The 27,638-nt window shown below is 39.5% G+C and overlaps 1 protein-coding gene across 2 annotated transcripts in view; it reads right to left on the reverse strand.

Moving 5' to 3' along the window:
- Nucleotides 1-19,564, reverse strand: part of arid5b (AT-rich interaction domain 5B) — a 75,048-nt gene extending 55,484 nt beyond the window's left edge. The window contains exons 1-3 of one of the 2 annotated variants that reach the window (XM_004551416.6): nt 19,462-19,564; nt 18,874-19,128; nt 9,404-9,638 (exon numbers count right to left, since the gene is read on the reverse strand). In XM_004551416.6, the coding sequence (XP_004551473.2) occupies nt 9,404-9,638; nt 18,874-19,128; nt 19,462-19,482 (511 nt within the window). In that variant the 5' untranslated portion in view covers nt 19,483-19,564. The remainder of the gene's footprint in view (nt 1-9,403; nt 9,639-18,873; nt 19,129-19,461) is intronic. The other variant, XM_076891534.1, reaches the window with a different exon arrangement.
- Nucleotides 19,565-27,638: the final 8,074 nt, after the last annotated feature.

Raw genomic sequence — 27,638 nt, forward strand, 5'->3', positions numbered from 1 at the left:
CGTGATGCCTGACAACATGGGTGTGTCATACTTTGCTCTTCATGAGAGTCCAACACAGCTGTTTTTTCCCTTCCCATTCAGTAATTATCCTCAGCAATATAAATAAAATTTTGCACCTACTCTACAAGGCAGCAATTCTGTGACTAGGCTTTTGTTAACTTTAAATATTACCCTCTGACACTGTGAATGAAACAACAGCTTTCCCTGAGTTATGGCTGACGGGAAAATCGGGGAGGGGGGGAGGAGGGGCTGGCTGAATGCCTCTCATTTTGCCAAGTGCTCCTCGGGCCACCACATAACAAGGAAATGGACTGAAAGGTTGAGAAAGAAGACAGAGAAGCATTAATGATCTATTGTTTGCAGGGAGGGCACTGCATACAACTCCTCTGGCAGTTAATATATCAAAGAAAGCCAAACATACTACACCATCTGCAACGAGATATTTTGCAAATACACATTACGTCATCTGTAGTTCTTTGGCTTAATAAAAGCATTAAGAACAGCTATGTACCCAGGCAAGTATGTGTGACTATGCGCACACACTCCCACAGCTTCCAACAAAGGTCTGGAATCTATCAAAGCTTCCAAATTACAATTACCTTTCAAAGGAGGAAAAATGCATTACAGTACCTCTGTGCTGTGAAATGAACGCAAGGCTATAATCTATACTGTGTACTACAGTTTACACCCTTCAGCTTGGCTGTGCACCTGTGTTTAGTTCAGCCTTACACATTATGAAATATATTATGTGGATGTTGAGAAGCTTATCCGCAATCAGCAATGAAAGCTATTTTTACCTTGGCAAGGGTCTGACTCAAAGTGTTTTTCCAACACTCTAATGCTATGATACAAATAAATGGTTATTTAATGTTCACACACTCTCACATACTGTAGAAGTCAAGAAGCTATTATTATCATCGTTCTGCAGAATTCAGTCTTATTAATTCACGCACCTTCAAATCTTGAAAATAATGAGCCAAGTCTCTGGTATTATTAAGAGAGACAAGTGGAATTATTAAACTCGCACAACTTGGAAGCTCACAATAAACTGATAAAATCTGTGTTTAGTTTTGTAAGAACAACAGAAATGTCACTTAGGAAATATTTTATTACAGCATCAGATTTAATGTATCTCTGTTTTAATGATGATGCAAAAATCTGTTCATTTATCTTCAGATCAGACACAGATGTGCCTGTGCTGATAATTATATGTTATTATAAAGTAATTAACAAGAACTAATGAGGCAAAGGTAAAGTCCTTGAAAAAAGTTAGCAATTCCAGTTTGGAAACTTAGTAATGTCTGTTTGTCCATCCATCCATTCAGCTGCTCACAGGGTTATAGTCTTACATTTCTATATCATTACCACTGATATATTTCACTACTGTAACTGGTAATATGTATATAATATGCCAAAAAAAAAGTCAAATTCTGGGCCAATACTGACACCCATATTTAAAAACAACAATTTGGCCAATAGGTGATCTTATATCATCGATTAATTTGCTTTTTGTTGCTCTTCATCAGACCATATTTGCCAATTATCCAGTGCAAAACGGATTGAATACAACAGATAAATATCAGCAGCCATCAGTAAATGGCATCTTATTTGCTGATAGCTTATACTGACGTTTGGCTAATATATCAGTGCATTAGCAGTCATTTACTGAATGATAAATAGTATTTTTGTGAGTAAATCTTACGATGTGCTTTGCCAAAACGATCATATACATAATCAAAAGGGAAAAAAGAAAATTTTCCCTGACTTGCAGCGAAGTAGAATCATCAAACAGTATAAAATTTAAACAGTTGAAACTAAAAGCAACTAAAATGCCTCAGATCTGCACTTCAGTCGAGAACTTAACACTGCTCATGTTGTAGGTTTGACTTTCAAGCCTTTTTAATAAGCACAACAGGGCGTCCAGAAGAGGACATGCATTCATAAAGCAGATGGACTGGCATGCTCATAAAAAATGCAGGGTTATTAATTGTACAATCTGTGATGTCTAGAAAGCCTACTGAGCAGCACCAAAAAAAACATCCATATCTATCTATCTGAAGGCAGAATGTGAGGCTGTCATGCAGAAAGAAACATATCGGGGGAGATGTACAAAAAACCTCAGCACTGAAATATTAATGCTGCCGTAATCCTTTAAATAGGCATCATATTACACATCATGTTTTGACATAGACTAATACAGAAATCTCTCTAAAAAGTCTGCTGGTTGGGTAACGCTTAAGTATGAGTCAGAGTAACTGGAACAGGCAGGCGATTTGCTTAAGAAAAGAAAGCAAATGTTTCTCAGTCAACACACAGCCTCAGATAAAGCCTCATTATCCATGTGATTTTAGAGCTTTCATAACAGCGAATCATTAAAAAGAATAATTTAATAATGAATCTATCAGGGAATTTGTCTTGGAGGCAGAGCTGCTAGCGCATTATGAAAGCACCTCACTCTGTTTCTGTCTATTTAAGATGCCTGGCAGAGGTCACATCAATAGCATCTCTGTTGTTCCAGACCTGACTAATGGAGAGAAGAGAGACACAACTGTTGTTTCAGACCTCCCTAATGGAGAGACGGAGCTCTTCATTTCCTCTGAGGCCATTCTCATTGTTTAACCATGCACCAGCCTTCAGCCTCCTTCATTGCATAAGCCAAAAAAACACATTATGTGACAATCCAGAAATAAAATAACACAAATTATTGATGAATATAGCTATCCAAAGAAGCTGAATTTGATTACGGCGTGAGCCATAACAGGATATGGCTCGACTGTTGGGTGGTCTCTTTCTCTTTCTCTCTCTTTCTCCCATTCAAATTCGAGGCATGCTCAAACATCTAATAGATTTTTCCACCCCAGCACACAATTTACTGCTTACAGATTTAGAATTCTCTGGCTTCCGGCCAGGCCACAGTCAGAAGGGAATTAATGATATGAGCACATCAGTGAGGAAAAACAGCTTGTGATTCTCTCTCCTACAGGTCTGGGCATAATGAAGAAGATACTGCCATAAACCCCCCAAAAGAAAAAAAAAACATAGCAAAGGAGGAGAGAAGAAAACAGGAGGGGGTGAGAAAGGCACATAATCAATACAAACACTCCATTAAATTACTTCAAAAGAGATTTTGGACAGTTTCTAGAATTAGTTCTGCAGAGAAAAAAAAGCAGAAGGGGAAGCAAATATGTCTGAGGGGCGGAAAGCAAACAAGTGCAAACGATACAATCTGCCACATGCTCTGAACGGAGGAGTACAGTGGCAGTGTGTCTTACGAAAGCATGGCATTCTTTCTTTGCCTGAGTCACAACATACCATTACTCTTGTAACACCACAACCCAGTTGTCTTTATCTTTTTCAAGAAACTGCTTACTCCTTCCCACGTTGCAGTCGAAACATAAAACGCTTTCACGTGTGATAGTGACTCAGTGTCCCAAATATTGTTCTGTATTGTCACCAAGACAAATCAACCATGAGAAGACCGCATCTGTCTGTTTCCTTATCACAAGTCCCTACCCGCATAAACATTCTGTGACTCTGTGAACAGTCTCTTCTCTGAAAGAGGACAGAATCTACCCTCTACATCAAATTGAAATGTTCCGACTGAAATATTGTCAGGATATCAACTCGGGTATATGTGCCAAGCCTGGCATACAGATCAGATGTTGTATCGGAGGGAAATACAGCGGCTATATCCCCCGAGTGAGCGAGGCTGTAAAGATTCTTGGAAAAAAAAAGCCAGGTATGCGTGTCACGGGCCTATTACGCCTTCGAGATCAATCAGTGTAAGTGACAAAAGCGACATCGCTAAATACGCTCAACCACATGTCAGCATTTAGACTTAAAAGTGTGCCCGTGTCCTCCTTAGTGTGAAATTTCCTCTTTGTGTTACTGTCGATCTGCTGCAGCTCAATACAACTCAACGACATCAATGCAAAGAGGGCACCTTAAGTCATTCTGTGGGTCAAGACGACACAGAAAGGGAAAAATGTTTGGACATGACATGGGAAATTTGTCCAAATTTTCATGCTGTTAACATTTACTTAAAATAGCTTCATACACACTTAAAAATCACATCAGCAGTAACTGTCAGTTACTGAAGTTGAAGTGTCAGTTCTGAAGTTGCATTCTGACTGACATGTGAAGGTACAAGTGTCATTTCCTGTTTGCATAAACTGGTGTGTTGACTTTTTGTATAACAAGTTCCAAAACCAGTATTCATGCAAAGTAGCTTATCCTGCATGGAAATGATAGAACCATACATCATTTTTTAATTCAATTTTGTAGTGAAGGTTAGGTGTTTATCCGAGAGTTACGTGTTTGATTCTTAGCTTCTCTAATTCCCAAGCTGCCCTTGGGCAAGAAACTCCACTAGTGCATAGATGTGGAAAATATGTAGGTTCCTTTTAGACAAAAGCACCCTCCAAATGTATTTAACTTGAAACTGCATACATTATAAAGAAGGTCAGTTATGATTTAAGCATAGAGCTCACAATAACGTGCATTTTCATTCGAATCTGTTATGTGAAATTTGGACATTGACACACTTACTGGATAGAAACATTATTCAAAGAACTATTTGTGGCTTTTCATACAACAAAAAGTTGCATAATGAACATGAATTTCCTTGAATTCCAATAAGTGGCTTTCATTTCCATTACTAACTGAATATTGCATGAAAATGTTCTGCCAGATCCAATCCATCATTTGTTGGTTAAACATCAAAATTACAGCTTTGAGCAGCACTGCACATAGTATGTAGTATTTTTTTTTATTAAAAAATAGATGGAGTCATATAATTTTCATTTTTGTATGGTTGAATCTTCAAAGGTGTTAGAGCATAGAAACAGTATTTAAAAAAAGTCAAGGAGATGGGTGAATTCACCATCCCTGCAATTCACTCTATTTTTTTCTGCCAGCATGGTTCCTTTAGTCTCAGTGTTTTCTTGGAGAGCCCTGATCCCTCCAATTGCTGAGGGATGAACTGCCTACAGATCATACTATGGGTGAGGGCAGGAGTCATGAACACCATCTATGTTCTTTGAACGCAGGAGTCGCAAGCTATGACCTTGTATAATCCTCCACATCATCTCAGCTCACAATCTGTTCAGTGGCATCCACACCGAAGGCTTGAATTAAAGAAAGACAAGACAGAAAACCTATTGAGCTATTTTGTGAGCATGAGCCATTCTGTCTTTTTTTCTCCAATCCTTTATTATTTTTCTTCTACAGCACTCTGTGTCTCCCAGCACAAGCCTACAAACTGTATCAGCAGATACAGCTCTCAAACACTCGGCCTCGTAGTATACGACCAGAAACCAATTTCGGCAGGCAGCAATGAAAAAAAAAAATGAGGCCAGTCCTCTAGGGAGAGATAGAGGGGCAGAATGTAAACTTCCCTGGCAAGCCATCCCTGGTGGATTGAACTGTAAAAAGAAGCTCTAATACCCACTCCAATACAAGATAAACTGAGTGGACAGTTTACATTACCTGATTAAGTGAATTACACCACAGATTACATAAGTACTGCGAAATACATTACATCACCCATGCAGACTTGCTATCTCTTTATCGTTAGTTAGGAATTTGAGTGAGACAAACACAGTTCAACACAACAATTTTTCAGGGCTGGAGATTCTTCAGAAAAAAACCACACAGTTCTTAAAACAGAACTGCAGATTGCCTCAAATCAAGTACTTCTGTATTTCCCTTTGCTATTTTGAGTTCAAGCGGGTTCACACTGATAACTCGGTGTGAGTGCACTAGTACACTGATGGTGGACTTACAATGGTCATAAAGTTGACTGACATTACATGCTTCTTACCCTCGGTGGGTAACCACTTTGGCTACGTACAAAGGCTTTCAATGGTGAGGCTAATGCAGTGCAGCAGGTCCAAGAAGGTAGGAGGAGCACTGCTGATAGGACTATCAAATAGACATCCAGATATATATGGTGCTTAGCCAAAACTGGACAGATTGTAAAGGTTCCACTGTACAGTATGTTTAAGCATGGGTCCATCTTGTGAAGCAATGCCCAGCTTTGTTTATAAAATACACGTTTTTCCCATGTATTTAATTTTAGCTGCAAAGATCTACACAACATTTTAGACTCCTAAAATAGGTGCCTTTTCTTAAAGTGGCGGTGGCAAGCTGGGAAATATATTATTTGTATTTCCTGACCTTGCTCTCTGTCATTTGTGGAAAATTCCCGTGAACATGTTGACTTTGACTACGCAACAATTTGTTTTTCAGCAAGTGTCTTATTGAGTAGTTTGTCCATGAGAGAGGGAACATAAGATTGAATGTGTTTGTTCAAGTATGTAAAAGATATCTGCACCAGGGGGTATCATAGAGTTGTTATATCTGCAAGAATGCTGCAGAAGATGATTTAAAACACACTGTGAACTCTATTATTTTTGGGGGGTTTTCTGTGTTACCCCAATGTCCACACTATAGATTAATGTATGAGTGTTCATTGGCTTGCTAAGCTGTAAACATTTAGAACATTTGGAGCTAACATTCAAATGCTGCAACTACCAACAGCTTACCAATACGTTCACTCTGACACAGTCAAAAATCACCTATTATGCAATGAGGTACAAAGTGTACATTGTGTGCTACATGGAAGTGTAGTAATGGAAGTATTTGAGGAGAGACACAGTGTCAGAGCCAGAATAGATGTTTCTCGTTTTTCCAGTTTTGGTGCTGAGCTAAGAAGCTGCAGCAGCTTTAAATATAGCATAAAGATATTACCTAATTTTGACCTTCTTGGCTAAGAAAGTGACAAGGCATACATGTCAAAACTTAACTTTCAACAGATGACATTGTTAAAAGACCAAAGAAAGACACCCTGTTATTTCAGGTATGGCACTTTGTGAAACACTTGCTGGAATTTGAATTATGATACCAATAATTTCTCTGCCTTGAAGGTTTTGCAGAGCTGCCAACGGTGCAGGACTGCAGTAAAGGTCACTTGCTTCTAATTAATTACTTTACTTAATGTGGGCATCTTTTGTTACACTTTTTACGCATTTCTGAGGAGAGAATACAGTAGAGCTTTGTTCGCTTACCAAACCACAAAACCCAATGTAATACAGATGAAAACAAAAAAATGTCTTCCTGCTGCTTGAAACACATTTGTCTTTTATTTTTCACATGTTGCCTGTGAGACACAAATGCACAGCAGTGCACTTTATTCACGCTGGCAGCATGCCAGGAAAAGTTAGGATGCACACTTGGAAAAAAAAAAAAAAAGAAAGAAGTTTTCCTCGATAACAATGGCACACTTTATTGCTCTTTAGCTCACAATGCTTTTCTGTGCAGCTTGTGGTATTGCTGCAGTATCCTGTTATGAGGAACAATCCAATTCTTCTGACATAGTTACACATCAGCCTGAGAATAACAATCAGCAAATGCATCACTCAAGTTATAAAGAAGGCTGCCACTTCAGGCTAAAAGAATCTAAAAAAAAAAGAGAAGAAGAAGCGTGTAGAGTTGTATCATAAAAGCATTAGTTTAGTCAATGAGCGAACGTATTGTACAGAATTACAAGCATTCAGCTACAGGATGCTTTAAGGCTACTTTTATATCTGATCTGCTGCTGCTGTGGTATGAATATTTCATTTTGGTAGTCAGCAGCATTGCAGTGGCATATTTCATATTTCTCTCCCAAACTCTCTGCCTCTCTCATATTGTTAGACTGTCAACAACTGACACACGCCAAAGATATAGTGAACAAACAAACAAATGGATAAGTGAGTGCACACCACTGATTGTCGGTGTGTATCATGCGTGTGCATCTATGTGTGTATGTGTGTCGGAGTGTGTATGTGTGTCTCTGGTGCCCTGCCAGAGCCTGAGCCCGTTCTGCTGACTGGGCAGATTCTCTGGCGGAGTGTCCCATCGGAGTGACAAGTGCATTTAGAAACAGCCTGATGGAGTCATTAACGGCAGCGCTGCTCATTAGCAACACATGCACACACACATGCATTCACGCACACACAGAGGCAGGCTCTCAGTAGCAACAGCGTTATCATCAGGTTATTACACCAACAACAGTTAAATCTATAAATTCTAGACTATACCACACGTTTAAAGAAAATCCAAATAAGGAGCATAATACCATTTCAGAAGCAAGCTGACACATCTATTTATGAAAGCGAGCAATCATAGACACACACACGCGCCTGCAGGCACATTCACGCTATATTGATTACTGGAATAACAACAAAGCATTCATTATTGATCGCCTTGTCCTTTTTGCGTATGAGATTCAAGCAATGTCGAGTAATCAAGGGCATTACAGCATCACACAGAAACACAACAGCCTCTCTTCCCGGAAGATCCTGAGCAGAAAACACTACAAGAGTCATCAATAAATCACTATTTTCTACAGAAGAAAAAAAAGTATTTTTAAAGCCTGTAGCAGTTTTACTTCCATGTTGGCTTTAGGAATAAGATGGTTATTAAAAATTAATTATTAGAGGATCAGGAAGCTAAAAAATTCTGGCTTGCTTAAATCGCAAGGAAAGGCACTGGTGATCTGACAAGAAATACTGTAATTGATGGCATTTCAAGCATGTTTGCTATGCTATGTAAAACCATTATAAGCAGTATTTGGCATTGCATCACAGCCAAGTGAGGGAAAGGCAAATAAGTAGGAAAAGGCTTCAAAGGGAACATAATGTTCTTTCTGATTATTAGGCTCAAATGCCAGAGTTTCCTATCTGAATCAGATGAGTCATCTCCAGAGACATCCAGCTTTACGTTGGGGTTGATTCATGGGTAAGGCTGTAGTGAGAACCCAAGAGCCTGCTTCAAGAAACAAGCATTCACTGACACTTAATGGCACGGTGTACATGATGAATACACCAGACAGCCATTCAGATACACACAGCAATGATCCTTAAGGCTGCTGAGCTACACAGCCAATTATGATCTGAACTGATGGATAAGACAGTATCAGAGGTGCCTTATACTGCAGTTTGATGTAACTCAATTATTTATGACATTGCCAGCAGAATGATGTGATTTTTGCAGTGCAGTCTTTGTTGTTGTCACACTCAGAAAACAGAGCTGTAACACTGTAAGATGATAATATGTTGGCAAACACACTGCCATTACCTCTAGCCTGCTTGTATTAGTGTGATTCTTAGCTCATTATAGCGGGAGTAATTCCAACTATGCACTGATGAATTACTCCAGTCAAGACAACACTTGTTAAACCAACCAAAGGACAATAAACATATGATGATAAATGGTGAACATGGGACACAAATACATAAACATTCAACACAGCAGCCCAGAGAAAATGGAAAGATGACAGTAACCTTTTGGAATGAAGGAAAATAATAAAAATAACCTCATAAAAGGCTAAAAAGAAATTGAGGTCTCTGCCGGAGCTCACCTAGCTGTGCCCTCTCCCTCTGGACATCCTTGAAGTTGAGTCCACTGGTAAGGGTGCTCTCCCTGTAGCGGTGGAGGGCCTCCCTCCTCCCATTGGTCCCCAGCTCCCGGAGCACCGAGGGTTTCAACGGCTCGGCCTTGAGACTGTTGTCCCATCCTGAGAAGTCTGGTACCGTCCACTTCACCAGGTCCTCCAGTCGCACGATCACCTTCTCAGACAGCGCAATTACTTCGTGCTGAAAAGAGGCAGGAGCAGAATCACGTAGCGAGTTACATAAACGCAGCTGTGCCACGGAAATGGATCATCTAGTTCCACCACAATTTTATGGCTCTGAAATGGTTTTGTTGCATAGACACATAAACATTTCAAAACAGCACATCTCCAAGTATGCAGATGTGCTATTTTTAATAACCGAGACCAACAATAACCAACTGTGGTGTGTAAATAATTACACAACTTGGGTTTATGAGATTAGAAAACCTAAAACAAACACAAATAATTATAGAATACAGTACAGAAAACACATACAGGTTCAAAATTATACTTTTCTAAAAAAGAAAAACTCTCATAAAAGTGAAAGTGTTGCTCTGAAATATACTAACGTAAAAGTAGCGTCTTAAGTAAAGTATTGCACCACATCAGGTCCACTACTCAAACTAAGCTGAGCATAATCAGGGTCAAAGTTTGGGTAAAAAAAGAGAGGATTAAAATTAGACCAAAGATCAGAGTCGAAATGAGAGTTTATAGAATAAATAGGACACAACAGCTAAACGGCCTGTGTATAATCTCAATTTGTATGTGCATAAAGTAACGTTATGGCTTTGGATGCACCTTAATGTAAGTAAATTACCGCACCATGAATATGGATGATGTGGATGATTGCTGAATTGAATTTATGCCAGCAACTAAATCAATGTCATTGAGGACATAGGTGTTTTTGACTCTTTGATTAGCGTTTAGGAAGTCGGGCTCCTGATAATCACCGTGAATGTTAAGATTTTATGCTCTAAAATGACAAGACGCCCTCAGTGGCTATGATTACACCTTCAAAGTGAAGAAGAGCAGTTGAAATGTAATTTGTTATACCGGGAATGTAATGAATGAAGAGGAAAACGCTGTAGCCACAGGTTTCTTCAGTGCACAGTAAAACTAATGTGGCACTGTCAGGAAACTATAAAATGTAAATTTATAGCAGTGACGCGCATGGTTGACACAGAGGCAACGTTTTGTGTACATACTTCAGTCTGCTCAGTTGGCTTGCTTAATAAGATTTGTTCTCCCGTCTGTGTGTGCTTCAACCTATTTTTTTCCTACGGTGGATTCAGCTCCTTTTAATAACTCTCATGCTCAAAAGAACTACAAGTCCAGAGGAGGGAAGGAAGCAGACATGCTTAAATGTGTTTCCATTTGAAGGGCTAATGGCTGAAGTGCTTGTTACCAACAGAATGGAGTGCTGTGCTGTAAGATGGCTATTACAGAAACAGGGAAATCTGGAGGACAGATGTGTACGGGCAGAAACGCAGACACACTGAGTAGGTCTCTGATGTTTACCTTGGTTATCTCCAATTTACCAGGCATCTGTCTGCCTGTACTTATTTCCCCTCAAAGAGCTGTCGACATTAAAATAACAGCCATTTATGTCATATCAATGTGTGTTGGCAGAGGGTGTGGACAAAATAAAGCTACACTTTAGAACAAATCCTTTCTTTGTGAATCTTTAAATGTTAAGATAAGCTGTTTTTTTTTTTAGCCATTTAATGTCGTATTTGTTTCGAGTTTGTCACCAAATTCCAGAAACATGCATATGGCTTTTGTGTGTTTCAGATTCTCCCTGAGTGCTCTGTCTATACAATTACCCATATTCAGTTCTCACATCATTGCAACTAAAGGCATATCAAATCCCAACCAGTTGGAGACAGTATTTCCTTATAAAGGAAAAGCCTGCGAGGGATAGCTTGATATAGCTGTGCCTCCCTCACTAAGTAGAAACATCAAACATGGGTTTTCGGTCTTCTTATAATGAGCTGTCTTCAGCTGTCAAGTGGTGGCGGGTGGTTGTAACCGGCTTTCCATGCAATGAAAAACTGACTGCTGTTTCTGCCTTCAGAAAAGCCGGCCATTTGAATAATGTAGAGCAACAGTAAATAGCATTCAGCCTGCAGCCAAAAACCACATTGTAGTGTATTTCTACAGAATTACCTACTATACTTTGATGCAATCTCTTGACAGCATATTGAGAAACAACATCATGAAATATTGCACTTGAACCCATTTACAGCTAAAATAATGCACTGAATGCTCAAACAGTCAAACGGCAGTAATTCAAGTCTCCCAATAGCACACCGGAGCATACACGCAGCTATATCAAACCTTAAAAACACACAGCCATTCCCTCTATATTAATCAGGTGAATGACATGGTGCCTTGTGTGACTGTCAACAGATGCTGTTTGGGGACTTGTTCGGCTTGAGAGCAAAACACAACAGGTGAGCGCAATTCAGGAGCTGTCAACACAGTCCAGAATATAATCAGTCTATGAACAGAGCTGCAGCCCTGAAAACAGGCTACATCCATTACTTTGCCATATAATGCCTTTCCTTTCCCTTCTGTACTTTGGCTGCACAACTTTACAGCAGCGAGTCTGTGAGCTGCAGCAGGAAGATGAATTTTGGCTTGTGGTTTGCATAAGTCATGATATTTGGTTGAGAAATGTTTAGGTAAAGAGTTTGGTAATGTGCTGTGTTTCCGTAAAAGGCTTCTGAAAACCAGCCAAGTCCGTAAGTTGTTGAGAAATGATCAAAACAGCAGCATTGCACCAACCTCTTTTGCCCTTACACTGAGAAAAACACTGAACTGCAGCTACAACAAATGACTATTTCCTTCATGACTTTTAGCCTGGAGTCAAAGTGGCATTGCAAGAGAAAATATTTAAAGCTGGGCCCACTCAATATTTGATATCAAATTAAACTGAACATTGTTGATATTTTCGAATAAATATTAAACTCCTAGAAGTTGTGATGTCTCAGTTCTGAGTATATTCTGAGCTTCTTACACCACAGCAACAGAAACCTGAATAGTTTTCACACTACTGGGTCAAACGAGAAATTTAAAGGCACTGATCTAGCAACAGAAGAACCCCTCAGCTAGTCTGATTGAATATCATCAGACATGAGGGCAATGGTCAGTTTGTTGGGGGGCTATAACTGGTAGATATCCAGGCCAGGATCTGTACCATCCACTTGTTATTGTTTATGTATAATGATAGATCATAAAAAGCAAAATTGGGATCATCTGAAGAACCCCTGCATGCTATACCAAAGGCTTCTCAATAATGTGATTGTTCAAAGAAACCACAAATTTCCAGTATCAGTCAGTAAAATTGATTAAGAAAATAATGCGTAATAATAGGGGAAATGATGACTACAATAACTGCTAACCTACTTGCTAAACTGCTGTTGACTAACATTCTGTCAGCCCCATTAATTGACTAATTTTACTAAGATTAATCACTGTAGCAGCATTGCAGGGGTCTTCTTCTCACTCCTCTGATTTGGGGCGTCTTGGGGCCCTGCTCCTCTGTAAATGCCGCCCATCCACACTGTGCTGTCATTTCGAGTTAGGCAGTTGATAGTTTAGCAAAGCGGCAGACACAGCCAGCAGGCCACTTGATAATATAGGTCAGAGGACTACAAGCCTGCAGCCACGAGGTGACACTCCACATCAGCAACACACCAAATAGCCTGGTGTCATTTCATTGACACTTCCGACACAGATGCATTAGAAGCATTTATACACAACACTAAATATCTTCATGTGTTGGCATAATTTTACTGTGGGTACATCAATAAGCCCATATAAACACAAACTGCTCCTTTTACGGTTGAGTTAAAATGCAAGATAACACATTAACAGCTCAGTGTTACAGCGTGGCTCCATACTTCTATCAATAATTTATGTTATTACTGCAGCAGCATGATATCTCCAAAAACATTACTGAGTGAATTTATTGCTATGACTGCACATAATGGACTGAAAGTAGAAAAAACAGCCTGCTGCTGCGAAACTGTAGATAACTCTGTTCCAGAAACCCATGACTCCAGCAATCTCATTGAAATTAAACTCGCTAAAATCCATATCATTCAATTTATATGGATGCAATAGTGTACTGGTGGCAAAACAGCACATAAGGGACATTCCCAATCCTATATTTGGTGATCCAATTACAAACAATGTACCCTGAAATATTCCATATCACTCCAAACAATTCCCTGTGAGAAATCCACGCCACTGTGCGCGAGCATTAAGGCAGACATTCCTGACTGTCAGCGTTCTGCGGCGGAGCATCTCATCGCTCAGACGGGACTTTCAGCTTGAGAGTCAAGGGGTGCATGCTCCCAGTTGGTGGGTATCTTTCTATACTATGGGCACACACGTACACATACACACAGTGCTCCTGTCATGCTGGGAAGGTTTCAGCCTGCTGCCTCGGAGAGGTCAGCACTGGAATTCCTAAGGCCAAAGGAGATTAGTAATTGAGTAATGGACATGGTGACATGGACAATGAAGAGACAGAGAGCGAGAAAGAGAGAGGTGGAAAAATTGAGAGAAAGAAGGAGAAAGAAAGAGAGAGAGAGGCTAGGAAACACAATATGAGTTCATTATCTATCTCCCCTCCCCATGACTGACCTTGGCTTCAGTGTCCCAAAACAAACTTATCTGGGAATTAAAGAGGAACTCAGGGGAGTAAGCCTGGAACAATTGAATTAGAATATTTTCTTTTTGAGACTGCCTAAAGACTACAAAGAGTTCAAAGCATTGCATTTAAAAGGTGACTGTACATTATGTACTACCACTTAATTGAAGCAGTTTATTCACATGCATAAATGTTGCTGTAATATCGGCAGGGTGCTGAACTCATCTTTTATTCACTGATTCCATTAAGCAACTTCACTTACATCGGCCAGGGTGATTTATGAACTTTGCATTCTTTTGCAGTTATAACGAAAGAGAGAAATAGCAAGATAAGAGGAGTTTTCAAAGCCTTACTGAAAGTGGGTGAGGCATCCGTCATGTAAGGTGACACCACAAAAAAGCTGTGTCAGCTCCCTTGAATCGCTGCAGCTTTGTATCCTTGTATTTTAGCAAATGCGCACGCAAAAATAAATAAATAAATAGAAATACAGAGAGACTGAATGCATGTTGATTCCACATGCTCCATCTAAGAGAGCGCAGTTAAGAATTAAAAATATTGGCTGGAGGATTTAAGCAAGAGCTTCCCATCTGTGGCTGCATTCTCCTCAAAGGTTATAATAACGATCCACTATAGCTGGGGGCGCTGGAGTCATGCATCAAGGCAAATGTTTGCCTGTTCAAGTGGTTAGTCAATGACAAAGTGGAAAAAACTGAACTAAAGAGCACCAAAAGTCTTCTGTGTGTTGACAAACAGGCTCCGCTGTAACATATCATTACTTTAGCCTGCAAAGACATTTGGTGAAAAGAATCAGAATCAGAATGTTTGCAGGGGTTTTTTATAGCCTTTGAAGTCCAGTGTATTACATTTTAAAGGTTTTAAATTACACTATCCTAAAAAGCTGGTAATAATTTACATGCTATTTCAGCAATGGTGAGGAATTCACTGGAGGGCAGTGTTCAGAGTTAATGACTTGTTCTGCGGCAGGAGGAGGCATATATGCGTGCACGCCACACATGCACACTAAACACATCCCCACTCCAACCCCCCCACCCCACCTCTAAATTCCTGCCATTGTTGTGTGAATGGGGAGATTTGCTATAATGCACACACTGGTCAAGGCAACAGAGCAGTATGGACGCACTCAAAGGATCACTGTAAAAATGTGCCATATCACATTTACACTCGAGTCATTCAGCAGAACGACCTTATCCATCAAAATGCTGGTCGCATATCTAAGCCACTTACACTTAACTCAACTAGCATCCCAGATGCTTGAATTACCCATTCAGGGTTTTTCCCTTAGGAAAAATCAAAGAAGCAGCAAATGAATACAATCTAATTTCCCTACAAGCTGGCTTTCCAAGCACTGAAACACATGCATGGACTACTGCCATGTACTGAAGAAATGGCTCTGGATGCATGCCAAAGTGTTTTCCACAGCAATCAATACTGGCCTACTGCTGCAGTCCCCAGCCTGTCAGTGTGTCTGTGTATGTGTATGTGTGTCTCTGTGTCTATGTGTGTGTATGTATGTGTGTGTGAGCCAAAGCCTTGTCAGCTAGAGGGACAGAATAGAGGAGAAGAGAGGTCAGATGAAATCAGAGGTGATGATAATAGCACATTAATATAACATGATCTAGAAATATTCTCTGCGGTTGTGACTTCCTATTAAGAGAACCTTGCTGTATTTGCACTAATGTGGGATATATAGTATAAGATAAGAATAAGCAATTAACCGCCTGAAGCAGCGTATACAATAAGTGGGTGTGTGTGTGTGTGTGTGTGTGTGTGTGTGTGTGTGTGTGTGTGTGTGTGTGTGTGTGTGTGTGTGTGTGTGGTGAGCTGTTATCTACAACAGCTCTCTCCTGAAATAGGGAGTCCAAAAACAGAAAGTATTACAGCTGGTGAGCAGTACCAGCAAGAGAGGCAGGTCATTTGGAGTGAGAAGAAATAATGTGTCACTCAGTGAGTTTTAAAACACATGTGACTGCTTCGTCGGTGGCAGTTTGCAGGCAGACAAATAGAGCAGAGGCCCCAATAGAGGGTTTGTCATAATGGGTGAGCAACTCTACACAAAGCCTGTTTAAAGAGCAAGCTGAGCTCAACTGGTGGGGGTAAACACTGTTTGTCATGCTGTGATCCAATGAAAAATAAAGCTTCCTCTACATATGGACTTAATAATTAACTCAGCATAAATAGGTTAATAAATTTTTCCCTGGATCTGTTTATCAACCGTTCAGCAAATACGGGCGCCGAGAGTTACGCTTATTCGATGAATCATTATTTTTGTTTCCAGCCAAAGTTGAGTGGATTCAAAGCTGGCTGTGTTTAAAAGGAATTGACCTCCAACCCTTTGACAGAAGAAAAACAAGCACAGTAGGTCACGGGTTGGTTCCTCTTGTCACTGCACAGCACAGCAAAACATGACAAATACAGCGCAGGAGAGGCTGAGAGCAAACAAATACCTGAGAAATAACCAGGAAATTACATCATACCACAGCACTGAGAACACAAGTGAATCAGTAATCCAATTCTGGGGAATTGTTCAATATATGGCTGTTTTGATATCTTAAAACAAAGTCATGCCTTTTTGGTATTTGGAGGATATTGGCTTCAGGCTTAAGATAATAGTTATCTACAAGATACAAGGCATGATCTGTTGGAGAAAGAGAGCAAAGCAGCACCGACTGTCATAAGTCATACACTGATTCTGCTTTATGTTGTGTGAAAATATTCAAGAGTAAATCTCACATGATCTGAGAGTGAATGTTATAAATTGTGGCTTTACCTCATGATGTTGCCCGTGCTCATTTAACACCAAAACCTTGTGAAAACAACACACTTCCTGAGAACTGCAAGTTATCAAGTTCATATCTGCATGAGTCACTGGGCTAATTTGAACCCCTGATTTTCAGCCAGTCAATTACAGATTTAGAGTCAGCGTGGCTCCACAGTCATTAATCTGTCTTTATACACCACTTTTCAGCGCAGCTAAAAATGAACTTCTCTCTAATGTTTACCTTTTCACACATACATCACTCAGACGCAGAGTTTAGCAGCCGATGAGTTTTAATGTCATAGCTTTATTGTCAGACTGGCTTGCCCTTCCTGTTTGTTTTTTGGATTACGGCTTGCCTCTGTAAGCACTCCTAGCTGACTCATGCGGTGCAGATTAGTGTTATGGGGCAAAGTCAGCGAGAATCTGAATGGGCTCTGTGAAGGTCATAAACTGACTTGAAGTTGTCAGGGCAATTTCCACTCTGTAATATACAGTAAGTAGTCCGATTTGCTGAGAGTGGAGTGTTTGACAAGTCCTTTAATTGAGGTCAGCCTGGAGGCACCTACATTGCACTTAAACATATCAGCCCTCTTCTATAATCATTACAATGCCTTGTTTATGCATAGAGACTGCTTTTTATTTCTGCTGTGACTTCTCTTATCCTGCACTTTTTCATATATATGACAAATATGAGGTTTCATTTGCACTGCCAGGACACACCTTCTGGTAGTTAAGTATCATATTTTCCAGATATGATGTCCAGTGGAGTGGAATGTAAGCACTTTGCAATGCAAATAAGTCTTTGGGAAAGGGGCGGGGAAGACACGTCGTTGCGCAAGCGTTGCCTTAGAATCAGCAATGCATGCACTCGAAGTAATTACTAAATAATTGCAGCGTGCTAAAGACTAACGCGAGGGGATTTCGGGAGATGATACCAGTTCATACAAGAATGATAGTTTGTCTAAAGCGCTGCCCATAAATAGCCACCTTTTTCATGAAAGGGAAATGTGATAGGCACTCTATTACTCAAGAGGAAAGAATGTAAGTAAACCTTCAGCGGAAGAGTCAAGTACAAACACGGCTTTGTCCTTCCCTATAAACAATATATGAGCACCAGAGGGTGATTTCAATGCAGCCGCAAGTGATCAAAAGCACATAGCAGTAATTAAAGTGCTGCGGTCGTATCAGGGAAAAAAACAACACATCATTTGTTTTACAGCCGGTTAGAAAAACTCAATAATCAGACTAATGCCATTCAGTGCAGCGATGTAACCGGATCACAAGCGCCACATATGGCCACAGCCAATTATAACTATTGCTTTTCTGTGCCAACAACAGCGTAATTCAACACACAGAGGTTTTAAGTGCAATATCACATTATTAAGGATGGAAATGCTCACATGGAAAATTATGCAAAACGCGGAGAGTAGCTAAAACGTGTCAGCGCTGGCTTTTTGCTCTGCCACGCTTTATGACTCGCTCTACTTCTTTCAACATCAGGCTGCATTACAAAATATCTAATAACTATCGTAGCGACCGATCTGAGCCAGTTTGATCCAATGCATTCATTACCGTTTCGCAATTTCCGCCCATATGTCTGCGCTTGACACGCTTTACCCAGAAATGAAATGACAGAGCCCAGGCGCAGGATTGTTGCGGATTTTCCCCTTTATAACACAATTAACCCCACAGAGCGCAGCGGCAGCCTTATTGAGCGCAGCTGGACAAGTGCACATTCAGAAGTTGACACCACAATAGACAAACAGACTAAAAGTAAAACTAGTGGAAAAAGAAAATACCGCTGTAGGTCAGTCCTTTTACTGCTCGCATCAATCATTGTCAGTAACAGTGCCTGTGTTTATAAATGCCCGTGTCACCGGAGACATCCAATGCCAACTCTTAATGCGGTAAAGATGTTAAATTAAATCCTCCCGAACGAGGTGGACTAAAAACACCAAAAAAATTCACAATTATTCATCAGACGATTAATATTCCTACCTCTCCATGAGTGACTGTGCGTCCCTGGGGAGTATCCTCGGGTAGAAAATAAAGTTTGGAGCTTGATAAAAGTTGTTTGCTTGTTCTTTCTTCCCAGAGCAGCTGAAGCTCCGCTATGCAAATAGGATCCTCCGGTTTGCATCTGACGAAGAAAAAGTCTCCGAGAGACAGGATTCTCGGTTTGGCGTCCCGGTTAAATTTAAAGGCTTTATAGAATATATATGGTCCATGTAAACCGCAAGACGAGCCCACCCACTGTAGAGGGGAAAAAAAGGCAAACGGGGAAATATTTACATTGCTTATCAACTCGTTTTCGTAAACAATTTGTAACAAGGCGAAAAAAAAACATTTCTAATGTCCCTGCGTTATTACGCATAGTTGGCTAATATCAAATTAGGATCTCTCCGTCTTAAGCAAACAATTAGTATCATGTAACTATTTTTAGATGGTCAACATATTCACAGATGTAGTCATACAAATGCTGTATGTTTAAAGTTTTGTGGATAGGAACATGAGGATACTTTAGAGCAGGTGGCGTTTAGCGCAATGCGAAAATAAAACAAATCGACGGTTGATATCAAACGTTACCTTCAGTGAGTTCGGCTCCATCTCGACGTTATGAATTGATTAAACTCAACACGCTCTCCAAACTTGCTGGCTTGAATGGATTGGCAAGGTCCTGAAAGGGACGTATTTTTCTAGAGTTTAAAACATGGCGTTTCCGTCGTTGAAGCGACACCGAAAAAATATGTTTTCAATTAAATACGCCGCGAGAAACATCGCCCATATTTGTATTCTAATCCGATTAAGAAAATATTTTATAGTGGCCTTTTCGGCACATTTCTATTATTCGCGACCGCTTATTTAGGTAAAATATTAAAGTCCAACTCAAATATTTAAAACAAAATCACTCAGCTATGAAACATAACTGTAAATAGAAAAATAAAAAACAGGATCTGAGCAAAATATTCTGCCCACAGAAGCTGACTTTGTGCCATTATTCTGCGTTTAAGGGCTTTTACGAGACTATGTATCTTCCAGGACTTCTGTAAACGACGTTCAGTATGAAAGCACATTTCTCAGAGTAATGACACTGAAGCGCTCGCTGTGGATGCCTTCAAGAAACAATGTTACATGAAAGTTAATAGGGCTATCAAATGATTCCTCAAAAGGCAGTGTAGGACCCGTGAGGTGCTTTTGCTTTGAGCGGAACTTGGTATGCGCTATGGCTCAGGCTCGAGCAGTGGGTTTAATGCTGGAAATAATGCCCTTTATATATTTTGAAACGAGCATTTGAAAAGACAAAAAAAAAAAAAAAAAAAAAAATTGGCCGAGTTAGAAAGCGGGGCGTCACGAGACAGAATCCACGAGGCGGTCCTTTCTCCGTACATAAATCATATTCAAACGCTAACCTGACCTTGTGCAGACAGCTGGATATGTGTTTGACACAGGTTAACATATCTGAACGATTAAAGTCTCTTATAATTACGTTGATGAATATTTATCATTTTAAACAGTCGGGGATTGCAACCGATGTAAGGAAACCAGTATTAGCTTGTGAATTATTAATAACAGCTATGTTATTCATACCAAGTTACACAAACTTCTCGGTTTCTATTTACATCTGCGGACTCATTGTCCTTTGAGTCCCCGCTGTCTGAATGTGTCAGCTCTATTTTATCGGCTGTCTGGAATTATTCGTATATTCAAAAGTACCGACTGAGTCCACAGCGCTGTGCTGTTCCTCCACCGTCATCCACCCTTTGCCCTGCATTTATCCACCACTCAGATCTCAGACCATGCAACAGCAACACAGGCCTACTTCTGACACCAGCTATTTCAAGCACTATTACGCAATGCGCCTTTTTTTCCAGAAATGATGGGCAGAGAATACAGGCGCATTGATTTCCACCCAGCAAAGTGTATTTATGTCTTCTTAACTGACATGTTGTGTTGTTCTAGTTAAATGAATGCCTGCCTGGTGTTTATCTTAAAGACATACAGAAAGTGATGAAGAATTAGTGGCATCAGGGCTGAAAGATGGTAATTTCCTCCTATTATCCCCCCCACTACCCTGCATTCAAAGAAAAGACAGGACGTTATGCATTAATACAAAAATAGCTGAGGCAATGTTCTGTGACACTCAGATATTTTAAGTACCAGTTTAGAGCAAAAGGTGGGTTACACAGAGGCCCATTGTCTTACATGTGGCTGCAGCAGTGTTGGGATTCCTGCAGTGAATCCAATATAAACCGCAGCTCTTAGTGTTATCTTTCCTGATTTCTCCCACAGCCATTTCAGTTGCTGAATCAATGGGGTTGCATTGTTAATGGCAGCCAGCATAATGAAGTCCTTGGTTAATCAATGGCACCACTCGAGCTCTTATCTGGCAATTGCAAGTGTTTTCTTGTCAACAGCTAGAGCCCAGCGCGAGTGCAACATTATTATGCAGATATTGGTGTGAATGAAGCTTCACGTTGAGAGTCTTTTTTGAAAGTAAATGAAAACAGTATGCAGAAAGAGAGAGAGGTACTGGTTAAATATGATAATATATATCAATATATGGGACATCTTAAAATTTTGCAGTAGCAGATGCGGCACAATTCGCTGGAAATCAAAGTTTACAATGTCATCTGCCTCGCTTTATATCAACTTTGTGACGAGATGAGATTTAATAATGGGAATCTGTAAGAGATATTTTTATGCAGTAGTTTAGTGAGTGAACTTGAAACACGGAGAATGGATGGATGGTTAAGATTGGAAAGAATAAGCATCCTCAAAAACTTTCCACAAATAAGTAGTATGAGGAACATGCAATGCATCATTCTGAACACCGAATATTCTCTGGAAAAAACAAAACTATGAGCTCACAAAGAAGCCTGAAACCCTTTTGAAAAATGTTCACAAATGAACTCACTAAAAGGCCTTATTGTGGGAAATAAAATGAGAAGCTGGATGAATATGTAGCTCTGGACAGCTACCTTGCTATTTGTTGCCTGTAACAAGAACATACTGTACTAGATACCTGTTAAAGGGGTGAAAGCTTCCTTTTTCCTCAGCACAGGTGTTCTGCATTCACTATAATGAGCCAGCCTCAGTGGGGAGCCACAAATGTGGTTGGAGAGCCACCTCAAAGTAAAGTGAGGTTACAATTTTAACCATGGCAAAGCAATACCACACCAATAGAAAAAAATAGGACATATAATTTCAACCACATGTTGACCTGTCTCACTAATGAATGTGACATTTTTTTTAGAATAGCTCAAGCAACATTAAAGAGAGATTAAATCAGTATTGTGGTGAACCCATCCAGAAGAGAAGTGAATAAAAGTGTATTTTCCAGCAGTATACTAACAAAAAACACCCTGTTTTAAAAGTGGGCAGTGCTTTTTTTAATCCTTTCATAAATCCAATCACGCAAATCCAATCCAATAAAGCATTTACTATTAATGCATGGGAGAAAAAACAAAACAGAGCTAGCTTTTTAGCGCCTTTAAGTTAATTTTCTTAGTCTTCCTTTCCTGCTTTTGTTTTATTTTCAACAACACCAAGTAGGCAACTTGTCTTCAGAGTTAAAAACAAAAACAAAAAAACCAAAACAAAACAAAACAAAACCCTAGAATAAATCCATTGTGCTCCACTTGCTCAGAATCAGGAGGCAGGCATATAAAGTTAAAGAAATAATAATAAAGAAGGTAGTGGATGAACATGGGAACTAAAAATGTAATTGTTTCCACCAGGAGTTGGTAGAGACCAAAGACAGAGCTAAAATGAAAAGAAATACATGACTTACATTCACCAGATATTCAAACGCTACCCTGAATGTATGCAAAATGAATGCTAATGTTGGACATCACCTGGAAACTATAATGTTGCAAAAGGATCCCAATACATTTAGATGCAATTAGTATACATCATAGACTTGTTTCTTTTGCCCCCAAGTGGCCAGAAAAGGTTCTGCATATTCAAATTTGGTTTTTGATCATTATTACAGTTATTAGCAACAATTACCACTGTACATTCATCAATGCACCTAAAATGTCATAAAAATGCTTTTAATTTTACTGACAAATGTAGGTGAAGTAATACTGGATTTATCCCAACTGTGTACGTTTAGACCCAGAATAATCTAATAATATAATACTATTTAATAGAGCACTTTTATTTCTGGACATTTGCTGTGATTGGGTAGATTTTATTTCTAGAAATTATATAAAATTAAGTAAAAGGTACTCCAGGTGAGCAGGAGGTTTTCGGCTATCATCCTATGATAACTTTCTAAATGTTTCTAAAATGTTTGAAAGCTATTTTTGGAGATTGTTCACTCTGGGTTTTTTATGTCTGTAGTACTTCATGCTATAGTGGCCGGGGCTCTTTCTAAACACGGTTTTTGTAAAATGAGGTCACCACGTGTGTAAGTGTTCCCTATGGGCCAAAAGCTGAGGCTACTGAGTGCTTTCTTACTTTACTTGTATCTACATGTCAGTAAAGAAAACACCCTTCCTCCTACCCACTGTTCAAACCTTGTGTTTATTAGAGCCAGCCATTCAGAAGGACAACTAAAAGTATGTCATAGCTAACTGCTGTAAAAATATGGAGCTAGAAATAGGCAGAATAGGCCACTTTAAGTAAATGCACTTAGTGACTTTTTCCATTATTTTTGTAACAAAATATCACAACTCAAAATACCAAAGAAAAAAGGATCATTAAATTGCAAAAAAAACACCAAAAGCCTCCTCATTTACTTAATTAGTCATCTAATAGAGTGTTGGAAATATCCTGAAAGGAGAACTAGGCAGATTTATAAGTAATACACACGTAAATGCACGGGCAAACATCACTTTTACTGACAGTAAAAGCTTTCAATGCAACATTAGGATTCAGATTTCTAATTGTGCTGCCAGGCATTATGAAAATCTACTGATGACTAAAGTAAGAAAGCATCTGAGAAATTAGGCCAACACACTCTATCTCCTACTCATTCCAAATGCACAAATGCATTACCAAGTGGATATCCATCTATCATCAGTGGAAAGCCCTGGAACATTAAAAATCCATCAAGTAAATTTGTCCAGGGGAACGTGTTTCAGTAGTAACTTTACACCTGCGTCTTTGTGCTGCTGTAATCACACGACAATGGCTGCTGTCTGCAGCATGACTTTAGGCAAGGTAAGAGGAGATCTGAGAGATGTTGCGGGGCTAATTTTAGCCTTAGAGTCATTATAAGATGGTGTTACATTTCTCCCCATTCAATCACATGTCGGTCCACCTACAGTGGACAGCACGTAAACAAGAAAGCCGTCTTGTTTATTAACAGGATCACTTTTAATCAGGACTTCATCTGGAGGCTATTTGAGAAGATTTCTGTGTATATAAGCAGGTGTCAGCAGTGTACTCTAGGCTGAATATTAACTGACTTCGCTCATAAATATCTGTGATGCAGTGATATCTTCAGAACATCAAAGGAGCGAGCGCGTGCAGTGAACTGTGTGGATTATTACAGTTCACAGCAGAACAGATATCGTCTTGAAAATATACTTCTCTTCTCTCTTTTAGTTCTTATCGAATATCACACTTGTTTATCTGAGGTACAATACATCATGATTTATGCATAATTTATAGCTTCTGCATTCCACCTTTTCAGTTTCAGTATGCAGCACTGGGGTGCCTTATTTCCCGCAAACCAATTTTTGTATCCATTCATAGCTGCGACACTGATGATACCCAATACTACATATTTATATGCGTGTTATAGTAATTCATAAGGCAAACATTGGTAGACCCAGTCTGAATGACTGTCGTGACAATGAACTAATTGCCTGCAAAACACAATTTCACATTCACGGGCCACTATTACAGCTGAATTGTTTGATAATGTCAAGTGAGTCATTTTATTAAGCGCCACACAAATGTAATCATGCGGCAGGGCAACGTGAATTCGAGTGTATACAAGTGTTAACATCAGTATGGGTTTTAGGTTATTACCACCACAGCAAATGTAAATTTGCCTCATTGATGGAGAGTGCTCAGCTGAATCAGAAATGTGCAAACCACAAACAAAATAGGCTGCTTCATTCCCCTGCCATCTGCACACACATCAGGACACACACACTCCCTCGCACACACTAGCACATACAGACAAACACATGCACACAGACGCACACTGTCGCATTTTATATCTCCCCATCTGAAACCAGGATTAGAACCATGAATAATGTATTTATGTAAATGTCTGATGGGTATAACTATAAAAGATGAGAGTGATTGAAAAGGCATTTTGTTAGATTGAGTTACAGCTGCCAGTGAGTTATGGATGTTTTCAGTGCAGGCAAACATCACTGAATTTAAAAAAAAAAAAAAAAAAAAGCTCTAATTTTTGAAGCATAGGGGTCACAGTGTCACCCTCACATCTGAGGAATCCATTAAAACTGATACCTGATCTCAGCATTTAAGATTTGCTTTGCATGTTTCAGAGATCAGTATGGTTATTACACCCAGTGGTCAAACCATCATTGACTATGAAATCACTGAGGACACTGACCTCAGCATTTACCATCTGTGTAATGCATCACTACTGCCTTTTCTGTGAGACACCAATTGTTATAAAACAGGCATAAATGTCAGCAGACATCTATGATCAGATTATTCACTGGTGCGTGTCAGCCTCCCATCTGCTCTTAGAGTTCTGCGTTATGTATATGTCAAATAGCTGTGTGCATATAGCCAATAACAATGCAGGTATTTTACACTGGCTGTTTTCAAGCTTTCTCCTCAGGTATTCTATTTGAATAATAGCTTCAGTTGTCATGTGCGCAACACTGCTGTAATCGGTGTAATCCCCATGATATATCTGGAAACCAGGACGCAGCAATCAGCCTATTCAAGAATGGAGACAAAGGATAAGTTTGGAATTAATGAATGACAACTGCTAAATTGTTCCATTACAGCAGTACAAGAAAGGTAATACAGTATTGTATTCTGAGCTCAGAGCCTGAGCACACATATTAAAGAGAAAAAAACCTCTCAACATTAATAATTTATCTCATTTTATAAGGCAATTTAGCAGTCACTTGAAGTTGCTATGGTGACAGGGGGGTATTTTGAGACAACTAATGACCTATGCAAAACCCACTCACTGTAAACTTCACTCAAGCTAAATGAGATTGCTGTCTGTGCTGTGTGTGATACATGGCTGAGAACTTAATCCCCACGCTATGCTTGGCCTTTTTCTGCACAGGACAAATTAAGGTTGTTAATATCAATGTAAAACATCTGTGGGCTGTTTACTGTACAGGGAATATGAGCCAAGTAGCAACTGGGGGCCAACACTGTGCTGCATAATAGTCTTTTGTTTTGATTGCTAATGCAGAATTCATAACAGTTGTCAGGTTAAGGTCAGAAAAAAAAAAAACCTAGCGAGTGAAAGGAAAATGAATACACATGATATGGTTTGAGTGTAATTCAATATGTTTCACACTAAATCCACTTCAATATCTCTTTATTTTTCGGCTTACGTCAAAGATTCCACATTGGAAAAGCTTTGAAGACTTGCTCTGTTCTAGGGCGAATGATATTTGTCCAATAACTGCTTGGCCTGTTGCAGCTGTCGGGGCTGAGAGAGAATGAGTCATGTGTTACCCATTTAAGTCCAATTTCTCCCATGCAAATGCCTGACATGTGTGACTCTGCAGGGCCCTGGGTTAAAGCAGTATTTCTGAAACGAAGGGAGAGAATTCAGGCCAGAGCTATATGACCATTTAACCACCTGCTTCACCTGTGACCTGTGCTGTTTAAAGAAAGTTTATATTTGGGAAACAATCAGCTTGTGTTGTTTCTGACATGCCTCTAAATCAGGCACAGCTGGCATGAAATTAAATGAATAAACAAAAGAGGAATGGACTCAGCGTTTTTGCCTTAAAAGGAGCTCTCTTTCTGGAAAATATGAGTTACATCCAGTGAGCTGTGGTGACTCTATGATTTTGAAACATAACATTTTTCGTCCCCAAAATAGATGAACACACACAGGGTAATGTCTGCTTGTTGTAATCACACCTCTCCAACCTCCTTCTTTCCTTTTTATAAAGTTGTGGTTCTTTTGTCCATTCGCTTAAATATCACAGACTAATAATAAAGGCGGCGCCTTCAGATATGTTTTTTTTTCCTGCTCTTCCTGGAAGCAGTGGTGTTGAGTGCCACCTGTTGGGATACAATCTTAATGACACCGAGCAATAAATCAACAAATGTAAAACAGCCTCTTCAACAGCTGGCAAGGCATGTAGTACACAAACTGTAAGCTAGAGAACCTAAACAAATGAAAATTAGTCTATTTATAAGGCCAGATGACTCAACACTGAAGCACAGGAGAATTTCAATGTGGGCCTTTCATGCACAGAGGTTATTCATAAAGAGATATTCTATATATGAGATAAAGATGAAAACCTCATAGGAAATGAATACATATTTACAATGTAAAAAGAAAATCATATTTATCACGCAAACACACACACATATATAGATTTTCGTACACAAGTTTGAATTCATTTAGGATATTCTCTAATCTACACAGGGCCAGAATTATACATCCAGGCTAAAATTATATGTGCACTCACATAATCTTTTAATAAGTGGTGGTGAAAGTTCTGCCATGTCTTTTTAACCTGACAAGGCCAATACCTAATAAGTTCTTGTTAGTGTTCATAATTGACTGCAGCTTGTAGGTTTTTTTTTGCCAAAATAAAAAGGATTTGTTTGACTCTTATATCAAT

This window comes from Maylandia zebra, linkage group LG13 (genome assembly GCF_041146795.1).
Source record: "Maylandia zebra isolate NMK-2024a linkage group LG13, Mzebra_GT3a, whole genome shotgun sequence".
Taxonomy (NCBI): Eukaryota; Metazoa; Chordata; class Actinopteri; order Cichliformes; family Cichlidae; genus Maylandia; species Maylandia zebra.